Source organism: Anabas testudineus, chromosome 5, assembly GCF_900324465.2.
Source record: "Anabas testudineus chromosome 5, fAnaTes1.2, whole genome shotgun sequence".
Taxonomy (NCBI): Eukaryota; Metazoa; Chordata; class Actinopteri; order Anabantiformes; family Anabantidae; genus Anabas; species Anabas testudineus.
In genome coordinates this window covers 13,960,046-13,983,022 of record NC_046614.1, presented here as the reverse complement: position 1 = coordinate 13,983,022, position 22,977 = coordinate 13,960,046, and the positions used below count along the sequence as shown (strand labels likewise).

The window sequence follows — 22,977 nt, the reverse complement described above, 5'->3', positions numbered from 1 at the left end:
ATAACAATGTTTTATTTCAACAAAACTTTGATTGAGCTATGTTTTTTTGGCCTGACAAAGCAAGATACAAAAGGGTCACTATCATCATAAAAGCTGTATAATGGTGTCAAGAAAAATGCATCAATCATGTCTCCATAATGAAATACTTTGAGAGATGAAATATTATTCACAACCCCTGATAAAGATACACTGAAGATATCTCTCAACTCCCTCTGTTTTAGTATAATATTGACAGAGTTTTAGTTTATCAATTCACTAAACACAAAAGTCAAAATAGTTATAAGAAAACAAAATTTTATCTCTTACTTAACCTCATAGTTATTTAACAGCCACTTCACCAGAAAATCTATTAAATTTAGTAGCAATAGCTCAATGTCAAACTCTCTCACTACCAGTACAAGTATGGCCATACAGGAGTCCCACATTACTCCTGCTTTCAAAATATTACTTAAAAGTCAAATAAAGAATAGTCATTAAGTACCAAAAGTATTTTTGAACCTTTTTGAGAGGATTTGTCGCTTAGAGAAACAAGAACAACTTTCAAAAAACAAAAGTACAAAATACATCATAAAGATCTTCAGTTCCCAACATAACATTTTCCTTTTCAACTGAAAACATACAAAACTCAGTTTTAGGTTTTATTTTAAGCTATGCACATATCTTATTTTAAATTTTGCATGATTGTCCTGACTTGTTGCAAATATAATACATATAGCTTTATCATTATTATACAAATAAATGAGAGCTATTTTTTATAATCCATATTATTTCACACATTTTTTAAATTACACTGTATCAATGCTGTTTGCTTTTGTTAAGCATGTGTTTTCTCGGAAGTTGGAATAGTTAGCAGATCTTAATATAAATCTGTGAAATGTGAGGCAAACACAAGTTGTTTAAACACAGGCACCTGCTACATTTACATATTTACAGTAACATACATGTCACCTACAAAAACGGTAACACTGAAGCAAACACATTCCACGTTTTTACATGCAACAAGAAACATGAAACACATGAAACTAAACACACAACTGTAAGTCTGGAGCTATATTTGAACAAACTAAGCTGAACTAGTCTAGTATTTTTGGGTAACACTATGGAGAATTTTAAAATGAATCCTTGTGAAATACTATATTGTTAACTGTCACTACAACATGCCATTTTCCATTACTCCCATGCCAATGATCTTTGCTGCAGGTGATGATTACATGAATGTTGCTTAGTACTTAGTACTTTTTAGAAGAACTGTAACCACACTAAACCACTCATTAGAGGAAGTTATCCTCTTTCTTTTTTACCCCTTTGTTGCTCTTTTGTTTTTCACCTTTCTGACTCCTCCTCCTATGTTACACATCTCATTTGAGTTTACTGAGGAAGTCAATCAATCCTTGGTGAAATTCTCTGGGTTTGTCCATGTAACAAGCATGACGAGCTCCCTCTAACTTGAGCACAGAGTGATGAGGAAGTTGTATGAGGTTCTTATGGGACTGGGCACCCAGATTTGTGTCCAGGGCTCCAAACACAATGAGAGTGGGAATCTGTAAAAGCACACAAGTGAGAAGTCAGTGGTGGAGACTGCACAACATCAAATGTTTTCACACATGCACAGACCTGTATCACTATACAGCTTTGTAAAAATACACAGACACACTTCAGTGTTTTCTCACTACTTCTAAAAACTTGCTGAATTGTTTCTGGCATTGTATACATATTTCCTAACAGAACATTCCCTAAAGAAGGTAAGAAAGTGTGTTTTTACAAATTGTGAATATTCATATAAATTAGTAGGAAACAATGACATTTAATGTGAAAATCATATTGCAAAACTAGCTTTACTACATTAACGTCGCTGCATACTTGACACACCTATTCGTAATAACAGAATTATGAACTGTGAATCTGAAAAACGGACACAGTCAAGAAGGCGTAGCCGAAACCCAACGAGTGTAAATTGTCTTGTGTTAATTTGATTAATGGCAAATTATTTTAGGAATATGCACCACTAGAAAATAGTAATGATAAGCTCAGGACTGTGTGTCCTGTAAAAGAAGTGATAAAACCTTTATTAGTTTATCTAATATTAGGAGAATGTTATGGATATTTGAACATGACATGTTACAAACACAGCACAGAAATTCAGAAAGTGCAGCAGTAAAGTAGGAGCTCAAAGCTGATTTCTGTCTCTGGGCCACCTAGTGGGTTAATCTGGTCATACCACAGTCGCATGTACACAGTAACATACTACATACATACTATTTAATAGTTAAATACCTAAATAAAAAGGACAAGTAGTGAATTCTTTTTACTCACAAAACACACCCTAATGTGTGTTATGTTATGCAAGTGCCATTTTAATATATTAATTAAAAAAATCTTCCCACACCTGAATATTTTGGTATTGCTGTGGAGTGTAACTTCGAGTCCCAACTGGTGCTATGGGGATGAAGCCACGTAACTGAGCGCTGTTTTTCATGAGAAAAGGGACTGAGTAATGTCCACTCATGGAGGGGCTCAAAAGCACAGCTGCCCTGACACCCAAAGACTCCATGAACCTTGAAAGTAGGTCCACTCGATTCTGGTCAGTCTTTAGAGCTTCTGAGTCTGGAGATTTTCCATAGCCTAAAATTTGTGAAAGAAAAGACATGCACATAAATAAATTCAGTTACAAAATAATAATTTAAATGAATGTAGGTATATTGGTATTAATCTTTATCATCATTCTTTATAAAATATTCTTATAAGAATCAAATTAATACTCAGTTATTAAGATTAGAGTTCATTATGTGCAATACCACATTCATTTTACCTGGCAGGTCCATCGCTAAGGCCTGATATCCATTAGTTGCCAGCAGAGCCATTGTGCCCAGTTCTACCCAGGTTTTGGATGTGAAGGCTTGGCCATGCAGCAGAACCACTTGCAGCCTGCACCAATAAAACATTTTGTTCTCCCACTACTTCTTAACAACACATTAAGAAAGCAAGCACAGAACAGGCAAATATGGCATCTTAGAGTTGACCATGCTGATTGTGTTTGTATGTACTTAAACATCTTGAATATTGAAAACATTATCAAGGTAACATCCTTTTTTTCTCTCTTAGATAACTGGTCTAAAATTAACAGTGCCAACGAGGCAATAGTGGCAAGGTCCTAAATATGTCCCTTCTTTTAGGTACCTAGGTAAAATCTGTCGTCCAGCCCCATCAACAGGTAAAGCCTCTCTGAAAAACAGTGGAGGGTCTCCAGGCAGCTGTCCAGTGCGAATAGACACGTTGATAGTTGGAAGTGGAGGAGGAGGGGTGGCCATCAGCCCCACTCTTTGAGCTTCAAGAGATGGCTCCATGCTGCCCTGGCGAATGGATGGCAGCAGCAGGTAGAGCAGTATCGTGGCCAACAACACCAAGCCCAGAACAACAAGACGGTTACGCAAGAAATTCATTTTGTCAAGATGAATGATCTAGGAAAAGTGGCAGACAGTGCAGTGAAAAATAGATCATAATCACACAGTATTTACTTTGGTTTGACAAAAGGTATAGGTGAGACGGCTGTCATTCAATCTGTTAAACTTATATTACAGTATGGTGATGGTTTAGCAGAGGAAAATGTATATTTCTAAAGTCTGTCTCTTATTTAATAACTTTAACCATCATTACTATTATACCATCACTATAAGTTACTCAACACTATAGAGTAATCCCATCATATACACCACCAATTAGAATTAGTAAAAATGAAACGATAGTCAAAACTACTAAAAAGAAAACAACACCCTTAAAAGTAGGCCTTTGTTTCTTTTGTGCTGAGCTGTTCTACCTTGAGTTGGACCTTTCTGTGTGTTCACCTAATAAATAAGATATTTAGTATAACGTTATAAGGTTAAAAATGTTAATCAGGTTTCAACAGTTTACAGAGTTAATCCAGAATATCCCAATGAACGTCGTCAGGTAAGGGAACTTTAACCTCTGTAGAGTGGAGAATGAAAAAATGTGCAGTATTACAGAGGAAAAAAAATAAGATGACGAATATAATTTAGTCAACACATGCAAGAAAGCCAACTTTAGCTAGATGCATCGCTCTAGTACTAAGCTAGCTAAACATATGTGCAATGGGAAGCTGTGGGGGACAATATGTAATAAAGATGCTAGGACCAGAGAAAAACATACCGACACAGTAGATAATTATACGCGTTTACTGACAGAAGGACGAGACCGTCTGCTTTACTGTCATGTCTCCTGCATTGCTGGTTGCCAGTGATGGGAAACGTTGCTGGGAGGCTTCGGGTCGATGCTGGTAGTAGCTAACTTTAGCTATAGAGCCTGAGAGGAGGAATACTACCTAGCTATATATTTTCAGAAAAACTATCCGTACTTTAAATGTCTCAATTGCCGATAAGTCGTATCCGAAGACTGGATATGAACTGTCAAATGACAAAGTCGGGAAATGCGAAGGAAACTAAACGTTAAATGAATGTGTTTGTTATGTGTTAGCTAAATCTAGCACGGTTTGTTTCTTATCGGAACACATAACGGGTTGCACACAACAACGGCCGAGCTACAAACGTGATTTCCTGTTGAAGTTGCCAGAAGACGCATATTTCTGCTACACAGGATAAAGCCAGTGTATTAAATGTTTTTATCCTTTAGTATTAGCCTGTATAGTCCTTTTGCAATAAAGACATACAAATAAAACATCATAAACAAGTGGAAACTTTCCTCCATAAACAGGTTTATGTGTGGATTTGAAATATAGATTTGTTTGGGTGTGGAGAGGGAAATAGATCTAATATTTTATACATTATAAACCTGCTTTGTACAAGCTCCTTCTTAAACCAAAACCAAGTTTGCATACTGTGAAACTTCAGACTTTACAGTTGCACTTTCCAGTATCATGATCTTTGTCTCTATATTTTGATTTTGTTTCAATGTTGCATAGCCTACATTATTCTTCTGTATCTTTGTTGTAAAAGTGCACTTTAAAAATATATATTTTAATATATTTTATATATATTATAGTATATTCAGTGTAAGTGGGGATAACCCTGAAGAAGTAGCTTACAGTAAAAATAAGAGTAAGTCCCACATGCATACAGTTCGGAAGGAAACACCCAATAACAAAAATTACATTCAAAGTCATTTTTAATATTAAAATTCATTGGTATAAAAGGGGAAATATGAAATGTTTTTAATACAATTTTTTCCCTCAGATTTGGTTTCAAACGATAACATCAACACACTTTACCAAAAGGCTTTTAAATGAATTTCCTGAACAAAACTCGTTTAAAATATGAGGATACCAAAGTAAAGCAAAGTTCTATCTTAAAAAAAAACAACAAAAAAAAGACAAGAAAAGTGGAATGAACAAAAAAATCAGAAACACATACACATTTTAACCAATTTTGTTCTGATACAGTGTTTTAGAATGAATTAATTCCTGAAATGCTCATTAATAACAGAATCAAGAATTAGCATTTTCAAGTGACAGTTTATAGTGAAATGCTTTTAAAGGATTTTCTTACATTTTTACACGAACCTTACAAGAACCACACCATTTTCTGCTCCAACAAATGTCATATTATTTTTGACCACCATAAACCAGTGTGCATCAAGTCTATTTAAAGATTATGTATACATTTTAGACCGTTTTTACTCATTTGATCATCATTTGTATTGAAATGTATGTATTGTATTTAATGTTTAATGTTGACATAAATATTATGCAGTGAATACAAAAAACAATGGCTGCCTGGCAACAACAACAAAAACTAAAAATACAACTTTCCAATGTGTAACCACTGCTGTATCCCAGTGAAAACAGGTGGCACTGAAGTACATGTCTAACATACTTGTAGTATAAAGAATTAAACAAGCAAAAAATCCCTTATAATGAAATGCAAAGAGACCCATGGACTTGAGGCAAAAGGGTGTGATGTTTTCATTACTGTTATTTCTGAGGCCAGGTACCAGGGTAATTTCTCCTGGGATGCTCCTACATGCACATAGAAGAAATAAAATTATGACAGGATTTGGACTCAGATTTGAGATTTAAGTTTTTCATGACGGAGGTGTGTGTGATAACAAGAAGCACCAGTTTCTTTCCGGTCAAGATTCACAGTGAACACATCTCAACCATGAGACATGAAATGGAAAAAACACTATGATACACTGTAATATACTGACTATAGACTCTCCTAAACAATTGGTTAAAGTGCAAGTTTGCAACATACATAAAAAGTATGATTACAATACTAATTGTGTGACTTGGAATGAGTTTGTGAAAACAGTAAAAACCTTTTCCTCATTGCTGATCTTAGGTAGTCAAATACTTATTTGAGCACTGCTGTACCTAATAAATACAGGAAATACTGTATATATGAAGCTGCTTTGTAAGCTTTGTTCTACATAATATCCTTTAGTTACTAGGCAATAATAATAATAATAATAATATTAATTAATACTAATATTACCTGGCAGTAACCCTGACCTGACACAGCTGCAGTGCAAGCAGGTCAAACTACATACTAAAAAAACAATTAGGGATTTCTGGCAAAAGCAAAAGTAAACATCAAAAACGTCTGTTTAAGTACCCAGATGTTTAAATTAAATGTTTTTACATGACTTGTTTCCACAGTGTTATCATTGTTAAATTAGAGGATACCATTTACATCAAATAAGCAGTAATATTAGTGTAAATTGTTTTGGCCACGCTCTTTTCAATATGCATTTATTATTAATTATATCTGGCAGGCATTATAGTGGTAATATCAGCATAAAGCACTGGGTCCAGAAGAGGGCTGAGATGAAAACTACTAGTAAAAATAAAACAAAACTCAATAATAACAACTTATAAACAGAGACAACTTTTTAAAAAGTGCACTTTCTAGGTAAGGCACATTTCTGAACTGAAACAAAAAGGTTCAGCCATGTTGTTTCTATAAACCAAAGAGATTTACAGCCTTGTGGTATAATGCACTTCTTATAATTCAGCCACCAGGGTATATTCTAACACAGCCTAACAGGTTTATCAATCAACAAACAACGTTGGGTTTAGGCAGCGATATAAAAATTCCTAATTCCCAATAATGAAGTTTCATTGGGATCTATTGTTTGTGTTCATCACAAAAAACAGATAAATAATAAAAACATTAATCACCTTTTTTTATAAAGGCATTTCTCTGTGGTGACATTATCACAGTGAAGCTACAGCTCTGCTGAACGTGAAGCAATAGTATACAGTACCTTCTCTTCTGGAGGTCATGGCGCATGGTAGAAGCCTTTCACAAACAGTTCTGAGTTTTCACATCATGTGAAGTTTGCTGCTTTCAATGCATCACTATCACTATTGCAGAATAACTTACCATTCTAAGTTCAAAAAGTATGAACTGTCCTTTTCAAGGCTGACAGAAGCCATGAACAGTTTGGGCTTCTCAATTTCCTCAGTGTAGTAGAGTGAGGAGTCCTACTGGGAGTAAAAAGCAAAGAGGCCAGGTCCCTAAAACAGAAGATCCTCTATTCTGCCCTTTTTCTTTCAGAGCACAGGCCTCACCCGTGTACCCACTGTAACATTGGCACTGGAAGTGTGTGCGGAAAAGAGACTGCTCGGCTTTGCCAAGTGTTCCTGTAACTTTCAGCTGGTCACCCTTACTCGTGATTGTGTGTGTTAAGGGGTTGAGATGCAGGTACACATCATTGTCAGGTACTTTGCGAAGACAACGGCCATGGGATTTACACAGCACCTGACTGCATTTCTCTGCTGCCGTAGAAACGTTGAGCAAGTATTGGCCTAGTGATCCCTTCAGATAATTGTTTAGGGTGGAGCAGCTGGTCTGGAAAATTAATAAAAAAAATATATATGTACACATACACACACACACACACACACACCACTGTTCACTAACCTATTCATGAATTCATGATCAAATAAGCAGAGAAGTGCAGTGCTTACCTTGTCGCTTGCATATGAGGCATCCCCCCAAAAGATTATGCCTGCAGCTCCAAGGGCAACGCTCTCACCAATGGTGGAGACCAGATCTGTCTACAAAACATTTACACACACATTTCAAGAGTATGCCATGGAGCGACCAAAAATCAATGTGCCAAATGTAAAATCAATGTGCCAAATGTAAAATCAATGTGCCAAATGGTTTAAGTATAATGTTGACCAGTGTGTTTTGTTTAAAGCAGGGACAGTGATGTTATTATAATTTTAAGCACCAACCAAGCTAAAATAACAGTTAAGGGTTTTGAATTTAGTGATAAACAGTTACTTGTTGCTGGTTGCTACTCAATCACACACTGCATAAACATTTCATAGCCAGAAGGTGAAGAAGTGTATAACATTAAAGAAGATAGGTGTACTAAAGAGCAGTTCATATTTCAGGTTAAATCAGTCAAATATTTATTTCTATGTGTTCCACTTCAAACTAGAAGTCTGTAGAAGTAAATGCATGCAATATATTTATGCCTCCGATTACAGCAATATCTTCTGACACTTAATTGGATGGCTAGGCTCCTACATAACAGACAGTCAATGTACAGTATGGACACCTCATGTCCTTAATGAATTGTTACTCTAGTGAACTAACCTCTGTTAGGAGGGTCATCTGACTGATGTAAGTAGGCCGGGTATACACAAAAACTGGGCGTGCTAATCCATCCCCAACAGAAGCCAGGCGCATTGCCTCCTTCACCCTGTTTCGAACAAACAGGCGTCCATAATTTGTAGAGCGTAGTCCAGAGCCTATGTATATAGATGGAAAGAATGCTGTACACTCCATCCACAACCAGTTAAGTTGATCATTGCGGGACATCTCCACCACAGGGCAGCGGCCCGTGTAGTTTTTCAGGTCACTCTTGTAGTCATGGTTGTAACAATCGGGAAACAAGTAGAAGCCCCACAGTTGATTGGGCCTCTGACTCTTAGCAAATTTTAGAGTCTCTAGCATGAATTTGCGAGCAGAAAGCTCAAATTCTTGTTGTGCAACTCTTCCTACTTGTTCGGGTGTCCATGTAGGATTCTTTTTGGCCACCATTTCCCTGGATTTATTGCGATAGATGTCTTTAGTATCCCAATTTCGTATCCACAGTGGGCGCCATTCCTCCCAGTCAATAACAGCCAACCCTTTTGCCTGTGGGTCACGTATATATTTTTCCAAACCTTTAGGCATCTTTTGATAGTGCTCAGTGAGGCTGGCAAGCTGTGGTAGGCCTCCATTCACTGCTGTGCCACCACGCTCATAATACGGATACAATCCAAGGCGCTCCTTATAGAAAATTGTGAGATTCTGTCGGACAAAGCCTTCATTGGGAGATGCTACAATGTCAAACTGACTCAGAGATAAAGTTACACGTTGTCGTGGTTCACACTCCTGTGTTGGAGCATTCCAGACAAGAAGAACTGGCTTCTGGGAATATAATGGCCATCTTGTCTGCTTTACATCTGGTGAACACAAGACTGTCCACGATGTAAACACAGTCAGAAGCAACAAAGAAAGCTGACCAGCTGTGGTAAACACAGGGGGAAGTAAAGTGTCCATGGTCACAGCCCACCTTCTTTCTTCTTTCACTAGAAAATAAAGTGGTTTTGTTAAGTTCAGAAAAAAACTGAAACCAAAAGGTTTCACATATCTCCACAGATTATCCAGGGATTTCTAAATTTTGATAAGGGTAAATTATTTCCTGTGAAAAATATAATTTTATTCCATCATAATCTACAGAGTTTAGTGAACAAAAACAGGAGAATAGGTATTGTTAGAATAACATTAAAGCGTAAAGATCACCTGTATGATAAATAAGGAGAAGCAGGAACTGTTGGTTTATTACCACATATGGTGAATGGCTGTTAATTTCCTGTTTGATTTAAATTAAGAATATCTTTAAACTGTATTTATAGCTGTGATTAGTAAGTCAAATGTTTTTTTAGTTTGTTCTTGAAACATCTACTTTCAGCAGTTAAACTGGTGCTTTTCTCTCAGACTACTTTTAAGTTTTCGTGTCCACTAAATTTATGGTAGCTTATACAATGCTCCAAAACTAACAAACGAGCTAAGCTAAATTAGCTAACAGCTAACATGTTGTTCCTTTTTCCTCATTCTTCTTTTTCTTCCAACTTACCTGTTGCGCTGAGGCCGACGACATGGGCTTATTCCATTCATGTAACGCCAGATAAGTTACTTTTCCAGTGCCCGGCCATGTGAAAAACAAAAACTATTCAAACCTTGTCGAGAGTTAACAAGACTTTAGCCAGGCTAACAGTGGGCGGAGCGGAGTGACGTCAGACGTTGAGCAACAACAGATCAAACCATCGAGCTACTCAATGGGGGGGGGGTTCTGATTTAGCTAAAGAAAGATAACATTTATCCCATTTTACCATGTATGTTAACACAGATCGAATATTTATTGTTAGGACGATAAAACATCCTTACCAAGATACTAACACCATCTGACATATATGTGAAGGTAAATTACATTTCAGTATCGTCCCCCCCCCCCTCCGTCTAAAGACTAAAACACTCCGAGCCCCACTGTACATCAGCGCTGGTAGGAACTCATTTTATTGATCAGAATAAATATTAAACAAAGTCACTACACTTAAAAATGTTTTGACGCCTTTCTATCTCCTCTCTAGTAAGCTAAGTAACGTTTAAATTGTGAGAGTATAAAGATCCAGCCTAAATTGTTCCAGTGTAAAACGCTCGAGTCTAACCTGAATTAATGACTGGAGAAGTTATCTAATAAGCACCAGTCAATTTACCTGTAAGTGCCAGTTTAGTGTTATAGTTGGTCTCTGCACCGCAGGTTTTAATTGTTAATTAGTTTTAGTTCAACCGCCAACATCAATAAGACATTTTTGAAAAGTATTAGATCTTAAAAAAACCTATTTAAAAAAACCCCAACAAAAATATATTTCAGTGCCGCAAAAAATACATACACAAATAAATAAAATCCTACTATTAACCAGTAAGTTTTTTTTTATTAGTTTGTTTAAAAATGGTCTTAGCCAGACCAAATGAAGTTGCTGCTCAAAGATTATGAAAAACATTACCTTTAATATTCTTATCACAGGATAATTTATTTTCAATTAAAAAAAATTTTTTGAAGAAAATAAGACTTTAAGGACACAATGACAAACTAAAATGACTTTCATAGGAAAATTTATTTTGGGCACCGGACAATGTATTATATTTTCGAGGCAGAAAGTGGCAGAAAGGCTATATTTGTTATTGTATTTAGAGGTGCTCGCTTAACTTTATGTTCTCACTCCCATAAATCTCAGAGGGAAATACTGTACTTTTTAACATAAAGTAAAGTAACATTTAGTTTTCTTTTTTTTCTTTTTTTTTTATTTACAAACTACTTAGTATAGGATATACAGTATAAAATTTGCTTGACCTCTACCAGTTGCAACATAAAGTGATGAGTGATTATGCATAAATTACTTTTTGGTGCTTTGACTATACTGTGATGAAATTACTTAATGGTTTCATTCAATTAATATGTGCTATGCAGGAGTTTTATACAAAGCATTTCTGACTACTTTCACTAACAGAGGCAACTCATATGTTTTCTATTTGAAATGTTGTGAAATATAAGTATAGCTGCATGGCATGGAAGTAGAACCACTTCAAAATTGTACTTAAGCACAATGTACAGAATTTAGCAATAGTAATTGTAAACATACACCAGAACCAGGGGTTTAGATGTTTAGAATCTCCTAAACTTAAACATCCAAACTATATTCCTTCAGTCAGATGGATTTAAAATGTCTTGTACTCAACATTTGAAATTCAAAACATGCTGTTTCTTTGCACTAAGAATATGCTCCTTTTCAAATAAACCATGCCATATGCATGATGACCACACCTTTTGAAACACAGACAACCGCTAAACTAGATTTTATTTATCTTCTGCACTCTGAGTTTTTTAGTAAGATTAGTGCATTTGGCCACTCAAAAGAAACATTACTCTTATTTAGAAAATCTCCGTAAAACACAGTTTCTCAGAAATGTCGGTTTTACTTTGCCTCTTTTTTAACCTTTGTTATAAAAACCGTCAGTCCTTTGAGCTTCAATATGTGTAATGTTATTAGTAATGTTGACAATTTGGTCATGGCAATATTTATTATAATAATGAAGCAAAGAGCAAATATTTTCGAATGTGCCTTTTTGAAATGTGTCAAAATTACATCTCTTACCTTGGATGAAAGTAGATCACTCAAGCTGTTAGAGCTGTTCAAGATAGATCAAGTCGGCTCTTTTGCTGATTATAGTCTAACATCTCTTTAACGGAGAAGGGATTCTGTGTGGAAAACCAACACTGACTTATATTTAAATTTCCAGCCGACTCCACCTCTGTTTGACCTCTATTACAAGCGTATGCAAAACACCTCACCATACGGCTGTTCCTCTTTTTTCCTTTGAAGACTGTCAGAGATTATGTTTTTGATCTGCTTCTTTAAGATTATCTGAGCCACATTCAAATCTACTACATACTGTATCTAGCAGCATAATGTATTGCAAAAGGTACACAAAACAAACTTTTACTCTCTATTTGGTACTTCAAGTTAAGACTTTGAAAGCCCTGTAGCAAACAGCACAGTAAAGATTTTACCAAACCTTGACTCGACTGAAAGCATTTGAATTTAAATGGTACATCAATAATGGGTTGATATAAATTCTGCCATTGCTTACTCATCTTATTGAGTTCTTGGCGAGGACAAAGCTTGTTTGGTTAAATCAAACACATGTGAGATGCTGTACCTTAGAAACATGTCAGAATCCATCATGAAGATTTTCAGAGTGCAAAGTTGTCGATGTGGTGTGAAATGTTATGAAAACTATTATATCATAATTTATTAGTAACTGTTTAAGAAACTTAATAGAGTTATCGCACCTTTGACAGTTAATGAAATCCCGTAAGGTCTCTGTTTGGACTAATACGCTAAAAAGTATGAATATTTTCACAAAATGAACCTTTTGACACAGATAACAACAGTTACCTTTTCTGATGACAGTTCCTCCAGGGTATGGTGGTGAATAAGCTCTCCTGTTATTCTTAATAAAAAACATCTGATACTGCATTTCTTAAACATGTACATAAAATGCATATTCTTGTCAACAATTAACAATTTCCTAATAATTTTGCTCCATGTGAATCATACCTTCCTGTTGCAGTTCAAGGTCTTAAAATATATCAGACCTTTGTCAGCAAAACCAGAACATGGGTGGTTTGCTGAGTCTAATCTTTTCATTTTACCCACAATAAGACAGTTCACCTTGTGGCTTTACGTATTATTACAGTTCTGTGAAAATAAAAAACAAAACATAATTGTAGTGGTATGTCTCTCTCCGACTCAGCTGAAAATGGGTACTTGCCCACAGGGGGAAAAAGCACAAAAGCTTGTTTAGAGTAAAATAATTTCATGGAAGCAATAAAGTGGAGTAGATTTTGACAGAACCCTCTTAATCCCAGAGGAGATCAGAATCACAGACAGTTTTATAGGAACTCCTTTCCCATGAAGACTGCATTTTGTTCACTCCTGCCATTAGACACACACACACACACACACACACACAGTTTTTTTCAATTTCCTCTGCAGGTGGTTAATTTCATTATAGGCAGAGGTCACGATCATTATTACCACTACATGGTTGAACAGCTACTGTCAGGTCATTTTAGTGTTTACAACCTTTGCCAAACAGCTGAGTCACCTGTTGTTACAAAAGATTATTTCACTATCTTGCTAAATAATTGTTATATAAAGGCTAAGCCTGGTAAACCACATTTGATAACTGAAGAGATTTGCCCTAGAATTGTTCCTCACTCTCCTGCTGTTGTTGCTGTAACATAAACAAATCTTTATGCAAGTGATCAAAAAACAACAGCCCAAAGTTAAAGCCTTACAACTTTGCAAATTGGCATTGAGATCTCACTCTTTACATGATCACTATGTACTAAAATCATTCAGGAAAACATGGTGAATGTAGCTAGAACAGTTCAGATATTGAGGAAGTCAGAGGTGCTCCAAAACAACCAGGTATAGTTTCTGTAAATATTTCCTAAACTAATAATAATAAACCTTGAGTGAAGATGATTTAGGATTGATGGAATCAGTCAGTTAAAGATCTAAACCTGTATCTATAACCATGATTATTTATACTTTTTCATTTCTAGATTCTGAACTCACCCTAGGTTTCTAAGACTCCTCAATTCACAGATTTCACAGTTCACAGAAAGCCCATACCATGACCTCAGTGTCATCAGGCAGATGCAGCCCAGTGCATCACCTATAACATCAAATCAAAATTAATTCAACATTGTATAGAATTTTATAAGTGCTGTTTATAGAATTAATCCATGGAGTCCTATTTCGTGTGGATTGTGTTGGCTTCTGAAGTAAATGCACTTTAATATGCAGTTCTAGTCCATGAATATTTAAAAAAGGATCATGACACAGTTCAGCATTTCAAAATGTAATTAAAAAACAGCCATAATAAATTAAGTGAAACACAGTATGCCGAAGCAGCAAAGAAAACAACAGGATCTCTTACTAAACTCACAGCTGCGATGGACACGTGTGGCTCTGAGGTCTGAGGTCAGTGAAGCCAGTCCATCCAACATTATGACATTAATCCACTACAGATTTGAAGGACCACTGATTGTCACCTCCCCAAGAACTATTAGTGATAAGCAGATCCTGATCCATGCATAATAAAGCAAGTCATGATGGTGTAAAAAACACTAGTGTGTGCACTTGTCGCTCTATATATGACTGTGGCAGGAGAACAAATTGGTTAATTTCTCCTTGAACTCCTAGAGTTCGATGAATCATACCAGAGAACTATCTGCAGCAATAAATTCAGGACTCATTTCATCCTGTGTCTGCACACACATTCAAACATACACATGCACACAATCCATGACCTGTAAATCGAGTCGGTTTTCCCAACCTGGTGCCCTTCTAGATCTTCACTGGTGACCTATTCTGTGTCTAACTGCACACAAGCCAAAAACAGATCACATGCAGAGGCTCAGCACACATTGCATGGGCCTGTCCACATAAGGGCATCGAATATATCAAGAGATCATGTTATTTTAAATAGTTTCAGGCTTCCACCTGTCAGGGAAACCACAGGATGGAGTTGACACAGTGGCTAGTCTGACTCTGCACAGACATGGTCAGGCTTCACAGAGGACAACTGGGAAATCTACGTGGATACATGGGTGGTCCAGTTTTATAATTCCCTGGAGGGACACACAAGAGATTAAAATTATTTTGTCTGACAATACAAAAAATTGGTTGAGTAAAGTCATACATTGGGGGGTTTATTTCCTCACCTGAGGTGTTAAGTTTTTGTGAATTCTCTTCAACTTGGCTTTTTTGCGTCCATTTTTTGTCACAATTGTCTCTTCATAGAACTCGTGGGCCAAGTCCCCATCTTCATCAAAGAACATAGAGCTGCAGCAAAGAGGAAAAAAATAATTACTCCTACAAATATAATATGCAAACCCCTCAGTAAATTACAGATAACATTGTTGTGGCTTGGCAATATTGCTAAGGTTGTATTAAGTTTTATTACTGTAACAAGACTGAGTCAGATACGTAAAACATTTTTGTGTACATACTGCATTTAAAGAGTTGGCCAATGTGGAAGTCACTAAAATATAAACAACCAGAATAACAATAAAATGTGGTTTAGGGCGTCAAACCCACAATAATGTGAGCATCAAAAACACAACCAGCTGCCTAATTTGCTTGTGTCTTATCCTAGGATTTTTGTGTACTGCTCTGTTAGCTCTCTCCCTGTGGTTAAAGTTTCCTGGTTTTGAAAGGTCTTTAACTAACATGGTCACTACAAAAAAGATGCTGTATCAGAAGCAAACTAGCTGAGCAGAAGCACCTTTGGTGACTATAGCCCACTTGCATCCTGTCCTGTCAAATAAAAATAAGAATTATTGTGAAAACTGACCAAATACACTTGATGTGAAAAATCTCGGGGCCGTGTAGGGATTGACTTACCATTACTTACTTAAAACATACCATGCAACATTCTTGAGCTCTTTCCAATGACATCAGTCACATAGGCTTACACCGTCATCCTTATTAATTCCCCCATTTCAGCTCAATAGCACATCGTCTTATATGTGTTTGTGCTTTACATCAGTATCTGTAACACCACACTAAACAGTGCCATTACATTATAAACAGCTATTTTGCTGAAGAATATTCTGGAAACTGGACAAAGATGGGGACCTAGAACTGATCTCAACTCCAAAATTGTTGTTTTTTTTAAAGATGTATTTTAATGTGCACATTAAGGTTATCATTAATTATCACTATTAGAAGATGCTAAGGCTATACTTACCTTCGTCTAGTAAACACAAAAGGTGTTGCACTTGGGAAACTCCGAACTCTCGCCAATGACTGCTCGTTTCCATCTTTGGTTGCATCATCCACACTACCTGAGCCAGAAAAAGGCCAAAATCCTTTGGATTTGGAGCCACTGCCACCCATCTTCAGCTGCAGCACATTATTTTCTTGGGTCACAGTACTGTCAGTGTTGCTACAGTGTTACTGTACCAGATGAAATGTGGCCTTCAGGATATAACACATATGTAACATATGGAAGAAAATGAGTTGTGTTATTTCACATTTAGGAGAAAGACAAAGAAAAAGGTAAAGTGATGTACAAATTTATGTCTGATACTGATACCCTAATTTTATGTGAAAAACGAAAGTTATACCACAGACAAGGACAATAACTCTCCCTTACATGTAGGAAAAAAGCTAAAAACAATCTAAGATCACCTTCTTGTGTATGAATAACATAGAAGACACAGACTAGAAGACAAACAGGGGTCAATTAAATGACAGAATCCAGACTTACACCTATTCTTTTGTTAAGCATATAGCAGGCCACTGGCATGACAATGCAACCGGACATTACAATTTATATTACAACAAGCCTGTGATCATCGCATACCTGACTATCCTTATGTCAATCTCTGTCCAGTCAGAATAAATATCTGAAAACCTTGAACACATTAGCTATAGCCATCTCTACTTACAGACTACATTGCTCAGTAAAATGTTATCTGCCCGTGGACAGCTAACTTGGCTAGCTTGCCTTGACCGACAGATGCAACAGGAATAAAATGTCCCTGATTGCGTTAGTGTTTCTGTGGCTGTTGTCACTTTATGTCCTGACTGCTAGCATTACCATTCGCTGCCAGGGGTTAGCTCTCTGTCACTAGCCTTAGCCAGGTCAACATGTTTTTATCTGCTTTACAAAATAACATTTGCAGACGCTGCCACATGATTGACAAGTTGGTTGGTTTGACAAGTGGTGTTTCTCGCTTCAACTGAATCAAGGACATACCTAAAGTGGGTTTTCGTCTCTTCGCAGGAACAAAATCTTTGCTAATTTTTGTCTCGGTGGGCTAATAAACCTGTACAAAGACCTCATAACACTCTCGCAGCTACGCTAGCTGTTTATGCTAACTGACGTTACACGCTCTTCGTCTACGTCCGCTCTGACGTCTCCTAAAGACACGTGGTGATGAGTTAGCGCCACCCGGTGGACCGGAGTGTGTCCAGTGACGGCCATTAAAGTTAGTTTGCAGTTTACAGCTCTATTAGAAAATTATATTGACACCAAATACTTTATGTTCCACGTTTGAAGTTAGAAATACAGGAGCTATTGATGATGCAACATAAGGTGAATAGTGTGCTACCTCCTGCACTGTAAAAGTAAGGGGCATAAAGACATAGGTTTCAGACTTTGCTTTAAAATAATCAGATTTTAAAGCTGCAATTGAGACCTTAATATTTAAACTTTAAAATTTAAAATCACTATCACAATGATATCAAATGATTCATGGTTTATTATCAGTGTGTTACATTATTAGAATATAAAGACTGATTAACATTTCAACAAATCCATGTCCAAATCCATTTCACAGGTTCATTAAAGTGCCAAAATTTACAATTTTTAAAAACAGAATAAACCAGATAAATAACTAGAAACTCAATTAAATATATATAATAATATAATAAATCATATAATTAAGCAGCATTTTTTGAAGATGAAACAAATTAATTGAATCCATGATCATCTTTTATGTCTGTTTTTTGTCAATTTAGACCATGACAGTGGCTCAGCTTGCACAAAAAGCTGCAGTGCTGCAGTCCCTGCTTAATAAACAACCTTTATTTAAAACAATATACTAGGAATTCTTTCTTTCCTTCCCTTTTACGTTGATGTAAAAATTGGTCCTTTATATCACAGGATCCTAAATATCGCACTTTACTCATCAGCTGCATCACTCGCAGTCAACCAGGGGTCGTAATCCTTGCCATAGCCTGCTTCATCCTTTCTCTAGCAAGAGCATAGCGCTTCACGATCTGCCGGACACGCTCTTCTTCTTCACGCTGCAGGATTCGCAGGAAATTGCACAACTCAGGAAAACTAAATGCATCCCACTGTGAACGAGAGCAAATAATAAAGTAAAAATAACTGTAGTACATTTATTGACTTTTTAAGAATATACTGATTTATTTATCAGATTAACTTATGGAAACTTACATTGACATCCCCTGTCTCATTTTCTTTCAAAACCAGACTCAGAACCTTTTCACTTGGGCCAGCACATAAGCGTAGGTACAGTGGGCATTCATCATCAGACAGTTTACGCATTAACACTAAGGGGAATAATGAACACCACTTTAAAATTTAATACTTGTTTATTCTTAGTCCAACACTAAATATGAATGTTACCTTGACTCTGTCTCTCGGTGCGTTCAAACAGGGCAAACTTGGCTGGGTTGTCTACCACGGTGAACTTGTTGAGCAATGCCTCGATCACTTCTCGTACCCGTGTTTGGGAGCTGACATGCAGGTGCTTTGCGGTGTCTTTGGGGAGGTAGAACGAGGTCCTTCGTTTAATCCGTCTGCCATGTTGATCTCCCTCCTGTGTTGAGCACAGGCTCAGAGGAGAAGGGAGGGAGATTGGACGAACTAATTGAAAGTGGACCTTGATGAAACCAGTGTAGGAACCGTCTTTATTCTGCAAGGGAAATGGGGGAGGGTATTTTTACTTATTAATTTTACTGATGACTTTAATTAACACACTACTTAACAGCATGCCTGAACAAGTAAAAAGGTTCATTTGTAACTCACAAACACCATGTAGAGATTGTTGTTGATCTGAGCGTTATACTCCTTAATCTTCTGATGGATTTCACCCACACTTAGCTCCTGTTTGTCCCAATCAGTCTGTTCATCCTGAAAGGAAAAGAAAGGTAAAGAGCAGGTACAGCACAGCTCACTGGCCACATGATGTCAGCAAGCTCGTCCTCACAATAACAAGAGAACCTAAAACAAAGTCAACCCCTTAATCTTAATCATTACAAAATGAAGCCATGCACGATTCAGTCTCGCCAGGCGAAAGGTGAAAACAGTTCTGTGCCTGAAATCAGAAATGATCCACACTGATGTATTAACTTTAAAGATTTTAGTTCAGCACAGTCCTTACTGAAAGGCTGTTTACTGTTGTTTATAACTGCCCTTCCAGTCTTCCAATAGCTTTATTTTCTAATACATTCACATGCTGTTGTAACTCTCTTAAGAGATTAAACACCCCAAATCACAGGCAATCAAATACTGTGTTTTATACTATACTATAAAACAGTATCCCAAACACTTTTGTCTCTGGTTTTAGTGACTGTTCTTGTACCACTGTTCTGGATTTATTATTTTCTTTTCCTTTAAAATACAGTATATGAATAATGTTTTGTTTGATTTGATAGGTTGTGGGTTAGGGTCAGGGTAAGGTTTGCCATTTGGAAATATAACATTGTTCCTCACCACATTTGTGTCTGTCTCAACAGTATCAACAGAGAAATCTGCCTGGTCTGTTAACAAGCTTCCATCTGTGCTGCAGTCCAGCTGGATGAATGGTTGGCAGCGGTAGTGACAAGTATAACTGCAGTCTGAGAGATGTAGAGAAACAATTAGACCGTGTACAGAGAATCAATAACAAATACAAACACACTAACCCAAAGCCATTATTTATGTTGTCCAAGTAACACATAATCTTTTGTGTGTGTACAAAGTAGAATCTGCTCATGCTGGACATTTAATGGTATTATATATTTCTAATTGCCACAGCATTTAGTTTCTTCATGACAGGCGACATCCCAGGAATTCCCAGATATTCCCAGGCTGTATCTGTACCACCCTAGAGTTGAGTAGAGTTAACTATGAAGCTCTCCAGACCTTCCTAAACTCTGTGACAAAGTTTCTCATGAATGGAAAAAAAAACATGAACATCCTGCTTTCCTGCCACAGCGGAAGGTGAGAATATAGCAGCTCTGACGGCTTTAGATGGACATGACTTGGTTCTCACAGGGTTTGTGCTGCTATAGTCTTAAATGCGTGTCTGTGTTGGTAACCCCCACCCCGGCAACTATCAATATAAATAATAAGTAACAAGTATCTCAGGGAAATTAACTCTTATATTATTTTCTTCCAAATCATGAAATATCACCATTAGTTCTTGAAAATTCATACGCATGAGTTACTTACTAGTGCAGCGTAAACTTTGCTTATAAAGGCCCCAGATGAACTCTCCACACAGGTCACACCAGGTGAGATGAGCATGGCTGTAGGGCTGGAAATCATGACCCACTGCAGCCTCTCCCGTGTGACATCTGGGTGCTTCGATGCTGACGCTGTCTCCAACAAGACGCACAACGTGGAAGGGGCTTGGCTGACCTAGGTTTCCAGGCGGCAGGGCTGCACGGGCTGCAGGAGCAGCCAGCTCGATCGGATCATTTACGCTGAGGTCCTTCAGCTCGATCAGCTCACATTTAGACATCCTGGCTTTGATACAAGTGAGTGTTTGCTGTCCATGAAGTGCTATGTGTGAACATTGAGCCCTGAGGGGAAATACATGTGTGCACTTTCACATCCTTTCTGGGGATTTTGTGAAGCTCAGGCTCAGATGAAATTCAGTCCACCTCCAGTCATTAGGAACTGTAACACAATTTATAATCATACACAAAATAATCGAACATGTTTCAATTTAGGTAACACAAATGTCTATGCTTTGTTACGATATGCACTTTCCACACAGAAAAACAAAAGATTAACATTTATTATGGGATGCCAGGATTCAAATGATTAGGATAAAATGTGGGACAACAAGATGAGTATAATCCTGTGCAATCCCGGGACAACTCATACTGTTTTTCTGCACTTGATAGTTTAACAAAACTGCATAGTGTAGAAGTAGAGACTGTCATCAAAGTAGGTCAACGTTGTATTCTTTTATTCTGAAACCACAGAACTAACTTAAATCAGTCATTTCAGGATTAGTAAAGTAAAGTAAAAACCCTACAACCTTGATTTCAAATTTTAAATGTGTCCCTTCCTCTTGTTCTACAGTTTTGAGTGTTAAGATATTCTACTTGAATATAAAAACACATGCCCAGCTTCTTAAACATGAAGCTTTGTTGTATTAGGTAATATAATTACGCTTTAATTTAACCTCTTAAATGCTGCTGATGTTGATTTTTATATAATGAGAAATACAATATGTAACAGTGGCAGCTGTCATGTATTCCACTGGATAATGAGCCGGCCTATTGCTTCTTTTAAAGTTTGTATACTGTCTATATATATATATGGAGTATTTTTATATTTGCAATCATTTCTCCCACTAGGCAGGCACTACTACTGCTGATCTACACTGCACACAAACCAAACTGTACATTTCTCTGCAGTGAAATATAAGTGTGCAGTCCTCACAGGTGCATGTGAAACTTGGTTTCATTAGTTTCCCGGAGCTGCATTGTGACTTGAATATGAACAACCCGGGGCTCTTTCTGCCAAGTGGGTCATTTTCTCACAGGGCAACAACAGCACATTGTACCCGGGGCCGTCCTGCAAGGTTTTCCTGTTTCATCATAACAAATTATTTTCGTGTTAAAGTCGACATGCAGGCCTCTGATTTGATCTATACGACAAACGTTTGGATTATTCTTTAATTTATTTGTGTCGTTGCAATAAGCAGCTCTGCGTGACGGGACAGCCCGGTTTAATCCCGTGGTCTGAGACGGGACGACAAACTGAGTGGACACCGACACCCGAACTAATCTTCATGTTTCTCACAGACAAACTCTGGAAAATGATCTTACCTGGTTCCGATCATCAGCGCCACTTATCGGAATAAAGATCTGGAGAGTGACAGTAGTTTGTCGTTGAATTAACATCCATTCGTCTCTCGCCCGACACACGCACTTGGGTTTGCGCATGCACGTTGAGAGTGAGGAATTACAGTGTAATCTGTGTTAAACCATCCTGACAGGAAGAGGCAGGGATCCCCGTCCTCACACATCAGAAACACACTATAGAGTGATGAGTAGAAGGGATCTGGACCATGCATCTGAGTAAGTTACTACTTTCTAATAAGGGATATTTGAAACTACAGTGGAAATCATACATTATGGTTGACTGTGAAAAATCTTTTCCTGGGCTTTATCCTTTTATTTAAAGACACAAAAGAACGAGAAGAATGAGTGCAAATGAATGAACACTGAATTTTGATATATAACCTCTAACGTATGACTTCTTACAAGATAAAATTTAAAGATATAATGAACAGAAGGGGGTCAGTTTTTAAATGGTGAATATGTCAGTGTGAAATGAATAGACTGTTTAATGTTTGATTAGGGACCATTTGGTAATGGCTCAATGAGGGAAAAGCCTCCAGCCTCAAACATGGGGACAGATAATAGATGTAGAGCTGGAACTGGGGCATTTTTCCACAACTACTGTAGTAGCAGTACTAATTTTAGCTTTAGCTCAGAAAATGTCAATGTTTTACTGAAAACAAAGATGTTAAAAGCACAGACCTACAATACCTGAGCTAAATTATGCACTTATTATGTATACATTCCTGGAATAGTGTCTTGACAAC

At 37.1% G+C, this 22,977-nt stretch overlaps 4 protein-coding genes across 5 annotated transcripts; all 4 read right to left on the bottom strand.

Moving 5' to 3' along the window:
- Nucleotides 1-31: 31 nt before the first annotated feature.
- On the bottom strand, nt 32-4,511 carry abhd14a (abhydrolase domain containing 14A). The gene is made up of 5 exons (XM_026346718.1): nt 4,165-4,511; nt 3,178-3,458; nt 2,810-2,925; nt 2,387-2,622; nt 32-1,541 (listed from the first exon to the last, which is right to left on the bottom strand). The coding sequence occupies exons 2-5, from the start codon at nt 3,438-3,440 to the stop codon at nt 1,359-1,361; spliced, it is 798 nt and encodes a 265-aa protein (XP_026202503.1). The 5' UTR covers nt 3,441-3,458; nt 4,165-4,511; the 3' UTR covers nt 32-1,358.
- Nucleotides 4,512-6,289: 1,778 nt separating this feature from the next.
- On the bottom strand, nt 6,290-10,250 carry hyal2b (hyaluronidase 2b). Its single transcript, XM_026349555.1, has 4 exons — nt 10,111-10,250; nt 8,583-9,562; nt 7,943-8,032; nt 6,290-7,823 (listed from the first exon to the last, which is right to left on the bottom strand). Exons 2-4 carry the CDS (start codon nt 9,531-9,533, stop codon nt 7,434-7,436), a joined length of 1,431 nt encoding a protein of 476 aa, XP_026205340.1. The 5' UTR covers nt 9,534-9,562; nt 10,111-10,250; the 3' UTR covers nt 6,290-7,433.
- Nucleotides 10,251-13,603: 3,353 nt separating this feature from the next.
- tusc2b (tumor suppressor 2, mitochondrial calcium regulator b) lies at nt 13,604-17,502 on the bottom strand. Of its 2 annotated transcripts, none has more exons than XM_026346625.1 (4): nt 16,980-17,084; nt 16,362-16,591; nt 15,334-15,454; nt 13,604-15,240 (listed from the first exon to the last, which is right to left on the bottom strand). In XM_026346625.1, exons 2-4 carry the CDS (start codon nt 16,508-16,510, stop codon nt 15,175-15,177), a joined length of 336 nt encoding a protein of 111 aa, XP_026202410.1. In that variant the 5' UTR covers nt 16,511-16,591; nt 16,980-17,084; the 3' UTR covers nt 13,604-15,174. The 2 variants fall into 2 exon arrangements, with proteins under 2 accessions (XP_026202410.1, XP_026202409.1); XM_026346624.1 differs by lacking the exon at nt 16,980-17,084 and adding an exon at nt 17,376-17,502 and having other exon boundaries at nt 13,605-15,240.
- A 749-nt stretch (nt 17,503-18,251) lies between these two features.
- rassf1 (Ras association domain family member 1) lies at nt 18,252-22,303 on the bottom strand. The gene is made up of 7 exons (XM_026349064.1): nt 22,196-22,303; nt 20,583-21,032; nt 19,863-19,987; nt 19,176-19,280; nt 18,774-19,062; nt 18,582-18,697; nt 18,252-18,478 (listed from the first exon to the last, which is right to left on the bottom strand). The coding sequence occupies exons 2-7, from the start codon at nt 20,872-20,874 to the stop codon at nt 18,329-18,331; spliced, it is 1,077 nt and encodes a 358-aa protein (XP_026204849.1). The 5' UTR covers nt 20,875-21,032; nt 22,196-22,303; the 3' UTR covers nt 18,252-18,328.
- Nucleotides 22,304-22,977: the final 674 nt, after the last annotated feature.

Bases quoted from the DNA above. Each gene is read 5' to 3' on its own strand.
- abhd14a (XM_026346718.1), bottom strand. From the start codon at position 3,440: ATGAATTTCTTGCGTAACCGTCTTGTTGTTCTGGGCTTGGTGTTGTTG. The intron at 2,623-2,809 runs GTAAAATGAATG...CACAAATTTTAG, and splicing joins CTTAGCGATGGACCTGCCAG to GCTATGGAAAATCTCCAGAC. The intron at 1,542-2,386 runs GTGTGGGAAGAT...GTGCTTTTACAG, and splicing joins AGCAATACCAAAATATTCAG to ATTCCCACTCTCATTGTGTT.
- hyal2b (XM_026349555.1), bottom strand. From the start codon at position 9,533: ATGGACACTTTACTTCCCCCTGTGTTTACCACAGCTGGTCAGCTTTCT. The intron at 8,033-8,582 runs GTTAGTTCACTA...AATGTTTTGTAG, and splicing joins AGATGACCCTCCTAACAGAG to ACAGATCTGGTCTCCACCAT. The intron at 7,824-7,942 runs GTAAGCACTGCA...TTAATTTTCCAG, and splicing joins CCTCATATGCAAGCGACAAG to ACCAGCTGCTCCACCCTAAA.
- tusc2b (XM_026346624.1), bottom strand. From the start codon at position 16,510: ATGGGTGGCAGTGGCTCCAAATCCAAAGGATTTTGGCCTTTTTCTGGC. The intron at 15,455-16,361 runs GTAAGTATAGCC...TCTTTGCTGCAG, and splicing joins TTTGTGTTTACTAGACGAAG to CTCTATGTTCTTTGATGAAG. The intron at 15,241-15,333 runs GTGAGGAAATAA...GTGTCCCTCCAG, and splicing joins ACAAAAACTTAACACCTCAG to GGAATTATAAAACTGGACCA.
- rassf1 (XM_026349064.1), bottom strand. From the start codon at position 20,874: ATGTCTAAATGTGAGCTGATCGAGCTGAAGGACCTCAGCGTAAATGAT. The intron at 19,063-19,175 runs GTGAGTTACAAA...TTTCCCTTGCAG, and splicing joins ACAATCTCTACATGGTGTTT to AATAAAGACGGTTCCTACAC. The intron at 18,479-18,581 runs GTAAGTTTCCAT...TCTCGTTCACAG, and splicing joins ATGAGACAGGGGATGTCAAT to TGGGATGCATTTAGTTTTCC.